This window comes from Galeopterus variegatus, unplaced genomic scaffold (genome assembly GCF_000696425.1).
Source record: "Galeopterus variegatus unplaced genomic scaffold, G_variegatus-3.0.2 Scaffold2754, whole genome shotgun sequence".
NCBI classification, from domain to species: domain Eukaryota; kingdom Metazoa; phylum Chordata; class Mammalia; order Dermoptera; family Cynocephalidae; genus Galeopterus; species Galeopterus variegatus.
The window spans coordinates 242,970-253,217 of record NW_007728865.1 but is presented as its reverse complement, the minus strand read 5'-3'; the positions used below and the strand labels follow the sequence as shown (position 1 = coordinate 253,217).

At 56.4% G+C, this 10,248-nt stretch overlaps 1 protein-coding gene across 1 annotated transcript in view; it reads left to right on the top strand.

The window, feature by feature from the left end:
- The window catches only part of ZFR2 (zinc finger RNA binding protein 2), a 25,677-nt gene extending 15,636 nt beyond the window's left edge, over positions 1-10,041 (top strand). Inside the window, 12 exon segments of the mRNA XM_008582896.1 lie at positions 89-263; positions 483-567; positions 1,688-1,820; positions 3,774-3,777; positions 3,900-4,004; positions 4,006-4,070; positions 5,784-5,878; positions 6,353-6,448; positions 7,813-7,924; positions 8,699-8,718; positions 8,720-8,797; positions 9,485-10,041. Coding sequence (XP_008581118.1) covers positions 89-263; positions 483-567; positions 1,688-1,820; positions 3,774-3,777; positions 3,900-4,004; positions 4,006-4,070; positions 5,784-5,878; positions 6,353-6,448; positions 7,813-7,924; positions 8,699-8,718; positions 8,720-8,797; positions 9,485-9,694 — 1,178 coding nt within the window. The 3' untranslated portion in view covers positions 9,695-10,041.
- Positions 10,042-10,248: the final 207 nt, after the last annotated feature.

Sequence of the window (10,248 nt, the reverse complement as noted above, 5' to 3'; positions counted from 1 at the left end):
CTGTCTTGTCCCCTGCCCCCTCGATCCCCAAGACCCCTCCACTCACATTGACTGCGCTGCCTCTCCCCACAGCCTGGGTGATGGCCAGAGTTCAGCGATGACCAGCATGTCATGTGTAGGCACGCCACCATCTACCCCATGGAGCAGGAGCTCCTGGCCGTCCAGAAGGCTGTGTCCCACGTGGAGCCGTTCCCCAAGCTGGTGTCCAACAAGCCGGTCCAGGAGAACTGCAGAAACCAGGAGGAAGAGGGCAGTGAGCCCAGGTGAGGGGACATCCCCACCTCCCTCCCTCCCCAAGACCCTGCTCACCCTCAGGACAAGCCAGAGCTGGGAGCCCCCATCTCTGATCAGCCTAGAACCCTCTGTGGCCTGCTGGGGCTTTCCCCAAATCTCAGAGCCCAAGCTTCAAGGCTTCAAGTGAGGTCTGGTGGCAGCTGGTGACAGCTGTTATTCTAACAGCACACATTCCCTTTTGCTATCAGAGGCGCATCCAAAACTGGAGTTTGTGAAGGATTCAGCATCCCTGTAAACCTCAGTTTTCTCACCTGCAAAAGGAAGCTCAGTGAGGTTCGTAGCTGTCTTCCTCACCTCACGCGTGATTAAGCAATCGGAGGCATAATGTCACTGAGAGCCCGTGTGAATCACCATGATGATCAGGAGATGAGACAGTCCCCCTTGTAGTGGTTAGCTGTCACACGATTTAAATCACCTGTGAGGGAGTCAGCTGTCCCAAGGCCTTCCTCTCTAGGGAGCTACTTTTTCATTTTCTTTTTTCAATGATTTTCTATTGTGCTAAAATGCACATAGCATACAATTCACCATTTTAACCGTGTTTAAGTGCATCGTTCAGTGGCATGAAGCACAATCACACTGCTGTGCAGTTATCACCACCATCATCTCCAGAACTTTCTTATCTTCCCAAACTGACACTCTGTCCCCATTAAACACTCACTCCCATTTCGTTTAAAGTACCCACTAACCCACCCTCCATGTCTGTGGATTCGCCTGTTCTGGACGTTTCATGTAAGTGGAATCACACGCTATGTGGCCTTTTGTGCCTGGGTGATTATGCCGAGTGTGGGTGGCTTCCTTCTACCTTAGCGTTTGATCTGTATAAAAGGATATGTATGTCCTCTACCTGTGAGTGACAATGTCCTAACATAATGGACACCCACAGCCCACCCCTCAGCTTAAGCACAAGAGTCTCCCTGATCTGTCACATCCACCTCTGGGGCCAGAGAGAAGCCAAAATGCAATGTGACATCTGAACCCATGACTTTAGTGTTGCAACAGTGCACTCTGCCCAGCTGAGCCAGCCAGCCAGCTCTGATGCAGCAAACTCTGAAAAGAAAAGTCTCTGAGCCATGGAGCTGTTCTAACTCATGAGGCGTAAGGAGAGAATGGGTATGCCTGCTGTCCAGTGACCCAGGGTGTGGCACGGACTGGGCAGCCCTGTAGAGAGGCCAGTGTCCTTTCCCACCAGCATTGGCACTTCTTAGATGTATCTCATGATGTGTCATTTCATCCCAGCAAGTGCCTCTGATTTGCAAAATGGGCTTGATCCCATTTTACAGATGAGGAAACTGAGGCACAGAGGCTGCTCTGCAAGTTGCCAGGGTCCTTGCAGCTCATGAGTAGAGCAGCTAGGGTACCCAGTGTCCCTTCCCTGGTGGCTTTGTCTTGACAGTGGCGTGTCCCCTTAGCCTGGATCCTGAAGGGCATCATGGAAATCGGCATCCTGGCAAAAGGCCTCCTGCTGTGGGGGGACAGGAATGTGCACCTGGCCCTGCTGTGCTCCCAGAAGCCCACACACACCTGCTGTTGGGGATCGTGCAGCAGCTGGCCCTGCAGCTCCCAGTAAGGTCCCCTTGGCGTTTGGCTGCCAACCGCTCCCACAAGCCCCTCGGGCTCCTAGATGGGGGTAACTTTGTTTCTATGCAACTTTAAGAAACAAGAAATATCACTTTTAGAAACTAACCAGAATTTACAGTTGCAAAGAGAGAGGCCTAGCAACTTCAGGGTCCCTTTATAAAGTGAGTTCAGTTTAAGACATAAAAACACGCAGTCTTATAACCCCAAAGTCATGGGTTCAGATCAGCCAGCCACTGAAGAAAAAAGACTTGAAAACAATCTAAATGTCCCTCCGAATGAGAACTCATGTGACATCTACCCAATAGTAATGACGCCTACCATTAAAAAAGGTAAATGGGGGCTGGCCGGTTAGCTGAGTTGGTTGGAGCATGGTGTCATAACACCAAGGTCAAGGGTTCAGATCCTCATACCAGCCAGCCACAAAAAAAAAAATCTTAGGTTCAAAAAAACCTGTTCCCAGAGCAGTGTCCTCTTCCTAAATTCAGCATCACTCCTCTTACATGTCAGCTGAGCAGTGGGTGTGGGGGGTTGGGCAGACCCTGGTCAGGGAGACTGAATAAACGGGCACAGGAGCCAGCTCACTTCAGTTCATCTTCTGCGAGGAAATAAAAACTGGGTGCCAGGTAGACAGCAGCTGGGGAGAGTGGGAGCTCCTTCACACAGGATGGGGGGAGGCAAGACCTGAACAACGAGGTGTTGGATTGTCCGGGGTGGGAGTAGGGGGTATTCCACATAAAAGGCCCAGCACCTGCAGAGGCCCAAGGGGGGAGGCCCGGGGACAGGAGAGGTGTGCGTGAGGGGACGAGAGCCTGGATCAAGCTGGGCCTGAAGTCCGTGCAAGAAGATAGGATTGCATTCTCAGCGAAGTGGGGAGACGAGGGTTTTAAGCAGAGGAGTGATGTGCTGTGACTTCAGTGACTTAATCTTCTATGCCTGAACACTGGTGACATATTTTTCTGCTAACTACCATGTGGGGTGTAAAGGTGGCTCAGATGCAGGCCCTGCTTTCTGAAAACTCACAGCCCAGTTGCACAGACAGGTCCTAAGCCACACAAAGATGGCTAAGGCCATAGAAAAGCCATGCCTGTGGTGGAAGCAGAGACCCCAGGGGCCACTTCGCAGCAGGGAGGCCTGATAGGGAGGGGCTCGGGATGGAGAGGAAGGTGTGTTTCAGGTGGGAGTCTGGGCTTAGGTGAATGTAGGTGACTTTGAAGCTGGTGAGGATGGATGGGGAGGCTGGGCTGCTATGGAAACTACTGGAATTTGTCCTTCTCACAAGTGACAGTGGCAACTCATACTTTTTTTTTTTCCTTTTTGTCTTTTTTCGTGACCGGTAACGGGATCACAACCCTCGGTGTCGCGCCCGCACCTGCGCTCAGCCAGTGAGCAGACCGGTCTCTATATGGGATCCGAACCCTCAGCGGGAGCGCCGCTGCGCTCCCAAGCGCCGCACTCAACCGAGTGCGCCATCGAGCCGGCCCAGCAACTCATACTTTTAATCTGCTCTCTGACTATGGGGGCGATTTGTGTCATTGTGTAAAAAGGGTCATTTGTGTTTTCTTTGCTGACTTTGTTATTTCACTCGCCAGTTTTTTATTGGATTGCTGGTCTTGTTCTTATTGAGTTATGGGTGCTCTTTACATGTGAAGGTTCCCTATAGCTCAGGGTCTGTTGTCTTTTCCTATTGCTACACATGTGTACTCCTGGAGGGCTCGGACTATGTCTTAGTCACTTGGAGACTCTGGACACCCAGCGCAGGGCCTGGCATAAAAGCAGTGAGCACGGGCCGAGCCCGTAGCACACTCGGGAGAGTGCGGCGCTGGGAGCGCAGCAGCACTCCTGCCGCGGGTTCGGATCCTATGTAGGGATGACCAGTTCGCTCACAGCGCTCACTGGCTGAGTGCGGTGCGGCCGGTCTCAAAAAGGACCAAAAAAAAAAAAAAGCAGTGAGCATGTGAGGGCCAACAGGATGAACAGGGACACACCAGCTGTGTCATGGCTTGTTCACACATGACTCTCAGATGGAGTAATGTGGCCTCATGTTGCATTCACACCCCCTAAATGGTGACTGAGGACAAGTACAAGGTCTCCTCTGACCCTGAAGCCAACATTATCATCTCTTCCCGCAAGGAGCTTGGTGCAGTTCACCTTGTCCATCACCTCGCCCCTAATGCGAGAGGACCCCTCCATGGACCAAGGTGCAGCCAAACCCTTCTGTCCAGCTCCTCTGTCCCCCGTCCCCCGCCTCCCCAGGGTGCTGCTCATGCTCAGGCATGGAGCAGTGTCCGCCTCTGCTCTGGGCAGGAAAGATCACAACCACAGCTTTCCACCTCCTCTGTCCCACCAGATGCTGCAGGCCACACCAGAGCGGGGTCTTGGGGCAGCAGAGGAAATGAGTCAGTGACAGAGTGTCAGATGGGCTCAGAGCCTGGGCTGTGGGCATTGTCCTCCCTGGCCCACCAAACCAGCACTGGGCCCCTGCCTCCACTGATGGTGACACCTGGCAGAAACATGATAGAAAGGGGCAGGTGTGAGCAGTTTCCCAAAAGTCACGGCAGAAGCTCAGTTTGACTTTGTCCTTCTGTGACATGGGGCCACCGCAGACCCCACTGGTTCCAGTGCTGCTTGTTTGGGAAATGCGGGTTGAGGGCGGACTTGAAGCCAGATTTGCAGCACCTGGGAGAGTGGAGATGGTGCTGGGAGGCCAGAGGGCTGTGAGGGACTTGGTCATCGACCGCAGTGAAGGCTGATGCCAGGAACACCCTACACGCCTGCGCTCCGTAGAGTCTCAGCCACTGTGGAACCTCCTGGGACAGTCTCTAGGACTACTTTCCAAACTCCAGTTATCCTTGAACCCCCTTTCTAATTTTTTTCGTCATCCCTGAGGGCCTTGAGCCACTGAGGTTTTTCTTTAAATCGATTCTTTTTTTTATCTTGTTTTTTTAAAAGGAGAGCCTTTAGGGCCAGCCCGTGGCTCACTCGGGAGAGTGTGGTGCTGATAACACCAAGGACACGGGTTCGGATCCCATATAGGGATGGCCGGTTAGCTCACTGGCTGAGCGTGGTGCTGACAACACCAAGTCAAGGCTTAAGATCCCCTTACCGGTCATCTTTCTGAATGAATGAATGAATGAATGGCCTTTGAACCATAAGTGGAAAGCCACTGGACTCTAGCCGAAGACCCTGGAACAGCACACAGGGAGGAGATGGGGACTCTCAAACATTAAGACCAGCGGCCACTAGATGAGGCTTGGTCCTGGCCTGGCCGGACAGATTGAGAAACAGGAAACCCTTCTGTGAGGACCGGTCTTTGACAGGCGACAGGCGGGCCCACGAGGAAACTGCACTTCCTGTCGGCCACTTCCTCCCTCGGTTTCCTCTCCCTGGCCCAGTGTGGCGTGGTCAGCTTCTGAAACCCCCTCCCACGTGCACACCCCACCACTTCCATCTCATCCCCAGAGGAGGAATTTGCCCATGATGGACAGGTGGACGGACAGACAGACAGAGGTCGATGAGGGTATTTATGGACTATCATTACGTTACGTGCCCCAAATAAACCAGGGCTTGCTGTCATCCTTTCTGTAATGAAATGGGAAGCATCTTCTTGAAACAGTGATGAGAAGAAAGTGAAAATACACCTGCATTGCTCCCGACACTGGGGCCTTTGTTGTCAGTGACAGGGCACATTGAAATCCTACCCGCTTTCTCCATCATGATGCATTTGGAAGTTTCTGGAAATCTGGCTCCATGCAGTTTTACCTCTTCACCTTAAGGGGCTGACCAAGCGATCAGTGCTGAAGCCACTCAGTAGCAGTCAGTGAAGTTCTTTCTCATTGGAGCAGGGGACTTCACAGGACATGAGGTTTTCCCAGGAATGGTTTCTCTGGTCACTCTCCTGTTTCTTGTAGAAGGAATGGAGGAACCTCATCCCGATCCCAGAGATGTCCTGAGCCTAGAGAAGTGCCTCAAGTCCCTGGCCGCCTTCCACCATGCCAAGTGGTTCTAGGTGGGGGAGAACATGGCTCAGAGACACCAGCACCACCTGCACCACAGCCCCGGCCATGTGGGCTCTGAGCACAGATGGGGCATCTCTGAGTGGCTCCTCAGCTCCTCGTTGCTTGGCCCACTTGTTCCTGTCGAGCCACAACCTGACAAGGGTTGGTGCTTTGCTGATCCAGTCGGGAAACTTGGAAGGAGTGACTGTTGCTCTTGGGGTGGGACACTGCGTCCTGCGGCCACCCAATGGCCAGAACCCGACCTGGCACTGATTCACTTGTCTTGTGCTCATGGGGAAGTGGACTCTGTTTCCACCTGCTGCCTTCAAGGCTGGCTGGGTCATGGTCCCTGTGTCCTTTCCTGGCCTTCGCCTGCATCAGGGCCCACTGCCCCATGAGTCAGCCTTCTTCCCGCCTGTGGCCACATTGCGTGGGTCCTGTGGGCTGTGGTGCCCAAGCGCTAACAGTGTGCTTCCTCCCCAAAGGCACGAGCCAGCGGCCTGCAGCTGTGTGAGACTTTCCTCAGGGTCCTCCAGGACCTCTGGCAGTGTGTGCCCACCTGGGGGGCCCTGCTGGCCTAGGTAAGGCAGCACCTGGTGGCGGATCCCCTCTGCCATCCCTGAAGGGCTCCACAGCCCTGGTGGCCCAGAGACGAATGCTCCCCTGAGCGCAGCTTTGCACAAAGGGGCCAGTGTACGCTTTAGCCCAAGTGAGGGTAACAAGAGTAGGGAGTCGCGGAGCCCTGTGGGAGGGGAGCAGTTCCTCTGCCATGGCCCCATTTGCCCATCATTACTTGACCCAAACCCAGCAGAGGAAGCTGGGATGGCATGCAAATGCGTGTCCATGGGAATGCGCAGTGTTTGCCGAGGCCTGGTGGCACCAGAGTGGGGAGGGGACTGAGACAGAGGGCAGGGAGCCAAGTGACCTCCAGGTGGCCTGGCCCAGCCCCACCTGCTCTGTGGCCCTAACACCCCCCAGTCGATAGGCCCCTGAGCCCATCCCTATGGAAAGAAGAGAGAAGAGAGGATGCGCGGACCCCCGAGAGGCTCATGAGCAGCCCCTGTGCCTCCAAGTGAGACCACCCCCAGGTCCCTGCCCAACCCCCACACCTTCCCCATCAGCCACACCAGCCACCCCCGCTTGGCCTCCTCCCTGCCACCAGGATCCCCATCTGTCTGTGGGATCGCATCTTGTCCCTGCGCCCCTCGCCAATCATCTCATCTGTCCCTCCCTTGTTCACATCCCCACCCTTCTCAGTCCAGAAGGTGACACTGCATGTAGGTCTGAAAGCTGCTCAGCCGTGGCATCTGCACTCGGGCAGGCGGCTGGGGCCCAGCATGAGAATGAAGGAAGGTCACAGGCCGCACACAGTGGGGACTACCCGCCCCTCTCCCAGCCAGCCCACCCTTGGCGTTATCCACAACCCTGGCCTCGGTGTCCACCCAGTGTCCAGGGGAAATGTCCGCTCCGGCCCCATGAGGAGGTCACCGGCACGGGGCTATCTGGATGTTGACAGGCCCCATATCCCTGGAACCCATTTTCCTCCTGTGAATGTGGAAGCACCCACATAAACACACACTGTGCCCTTGGGGCCACTGTGCACACGAGGGTAGGGACCTGTGGGGGGGAGCTCCTTGGAACAGGGGCACACCATGGCTGAGGGGGTGTGACCCCAACTAAATGTACTGTGGGCCACAGGTGGGGAAACTGAGGCTTACAGAGGGGAAGAAACCTGCCCGCGGCCATGCCAGGAGTGGCAGATTCCCCACTGGCCACGCTCCTCCATGGAAGTTCAAAGGGTCAGGGAAAGAGTTGGGAGACCCCCCCCGTCCCAGGGCCCCCAGATCGTCCCCAAGCTGAGCCCCAGTAGAGCTACCTCCAGTGGGAGGGGGCTGGCCGTGGCCTCTCCAAAAGCACCATGTCTCCTCTGTGCCCCACCGCCCAGGCCATGAAGCTGCTGGTGGAGAAGGCCCTGAGCAACACAACTGGCCCCCTGAGCCCCAGGGACGCTGTGAGGTGCGTCCTGGAGTGTGTGGCCACAGGGATGCTCCTGACAGGTCAGTCACCATGGATGGAGAGCCTGGCATGTTGGCAGTAACTCGCAGAGGCCCAGGATGGTAGCTGTAGTACACAGAGGGCCGCTATCACGGACACTTGAGAACACAGCCCCCCATGCCGGGCGTGGGCCTCACACACAGGAAGCAGATGGGCGGTGGCAGTGGGATGCATCCACCGCAGGGAGGGCAGAGGAAGGCCAATTGCACGGCAGAATATTCTAGATGCCCATGCCTGCCGCTGCCACCTAGAGCCGCCCAGGGGAGCACCATCCCAAGAACATGCAAAGGAAACAGCCAGAAATTCAGATGATGGGCATGTGCAAAGCTGGTCAACATGGTGTGTCTTGTCACAACATCCCTGCCCCCAGGGTCCCCGTCTGTTGGATTGCGTCTTGTCCCCGCACTCAGGGCAGGTGGAAGTCGCACACTCAAAATGTTATTTTCCAGTAACTGCTAGTGACATGGGATGACATTAAGTGAAAAAGGAGGATCAAGCATTGGGCCCCTCACAGGAGCCATATATCTATGCACACACGCACACATGGCCAGGAGGAGCTCCACCCATCATGCCTGGTGTGGCTGTGGGGGATTCCCAGGTGGGACCTTGTGCTGGCCGAGGGTGGGCTGACCCAGTGTGGCCTGTGGGTCAGGGGTGCCCTGGGCACAGGGGCAGACCCCCTGGGGTCCCCCAGTGGGGCACATTGGCTGTATCATTGGCATTGTCTCACAAGGGTGTTCTCTCATTCTTTTCTGCTTCTATCTCCCCCTATGAAGACGGGCCCAGGCTCCAGGATCCCCTGTGAGAGAGACCAGATTGATGCCCTCGAGCCCATGACCCTCCAGGAGCAGGAGGACGTTACAGCCAGCACCCAGGTAGGAAGGCCAGGCCACAAGGCCACCTGACTCCAGGCAGGGGTGGCACATGGGTCCCAACCCTGTTTGCAGCTTAGCACCATCCCCTGAAGTGGTCTAGGACCCCCTTCCCTCCATGCAGAGCTGTGTGGGGATAGGAGGGTGGCCGTAAGTGTCAGTGCCAGCCTGGCCTTGAGCCAGTGCTCAGAGTCATCTCAGAGGGTCTCACTGGCTGGGACTGTCCTGGGAGTCCCCTACCCACTGTGGTCCATAAACACCTGGTGTGGCCCAGCCTGGCCAACCTCGAGCACCAGGGCAGGGCACGGCCAGTGTCCCCTGTGGGTTCCTTGTCTGCAAATTTGTGGATAAGAAAAGTCTCCCAGTGATACAAAAATCAAATCACGTTGCATCTGACATTTGTGAATTGGCTTTAATGGACGAGTGGACTTGCTTGCACTGCAGGATCTGGGTCCCTCTAGTGAGGCAGGAAGAGCTGGTGCTCCGAGGGGCGTCAGGGCACCAGGTGACTCCCAGTGAAACTCCTCTCATCCTGGGGTGACTGGAGTTTGGATTTGCAAGAAGGGTTGTCCTGAAGGACCAACAGCAGGCCCAGCTAGACCTCCTGCGGCCCCATTCACAGGCCCCCCGGGTGCTCCGCAGCCCCGGGAGTGGCCAGGAGGGTTGTCGTGATGGCCACATCTCCCACAGCATGACCAGCACATGCTGGCCTTCTGGCAGGTCCACAGGATCCTGGGCATGGGCCCCCTGCCACCGTCCAGGAGCAGGCCTGTGGCCCACTTCCAGAAGAGGCAGCGGAAGTTGGGCGAGGCTGAGGAGGTCACGGGGGAGAGCAGGCAGGCACATTACCTGTCTGAAACAGGAAACAGCTACCTGGGGCCTGACTGCTTAGACCCCTGAGGTGGGAGAGCTGTTCTTCCCTGCCATGGGGCCCCTTCCTGGCGGAGTGGGCACCCCTACAACACTGACAGGCAGAGCCAGCCCCTCAGCTGGTGCCAGCCACAGCCACAGACTGGGCACAGGGATGGATGCAGGTCCCTCTGCCCCGCCTCCTCCCCTGCACGGCCTCTCTCCTGCTCTCCCCGGTTCTCTGCACCTCATGCAGGGGAGCTCCCCAAATTCCCTAAACCCTCAGCCCCCGCACATGGCCACTCACCCAGCAGCTGCCCAGGCTGGCCCCCGCCACCACCACCAGGGAGTCCTCCCGGATCCCTTTGCAGTTGCAGCTGATCCATCTAGAAATCCTGTGGCTTCCACTTCTGTTCTCTCCAGCCCCAGCGGCGCTCGCTGCTCACACCCTCGAGAGGCCCCACTGCCCTGCGTGTAAAGCCCCAGATCCAAACCAGGCCCCACAAGAACCAGTCTGCGGGCTGGCCGGTTGCTCAGGTGGCCAGAGTGTGGTGCTGACACCTCCAAGGTCCAGGCTTCCGTGCCTGCCCTTGCCAGCTGCAGAA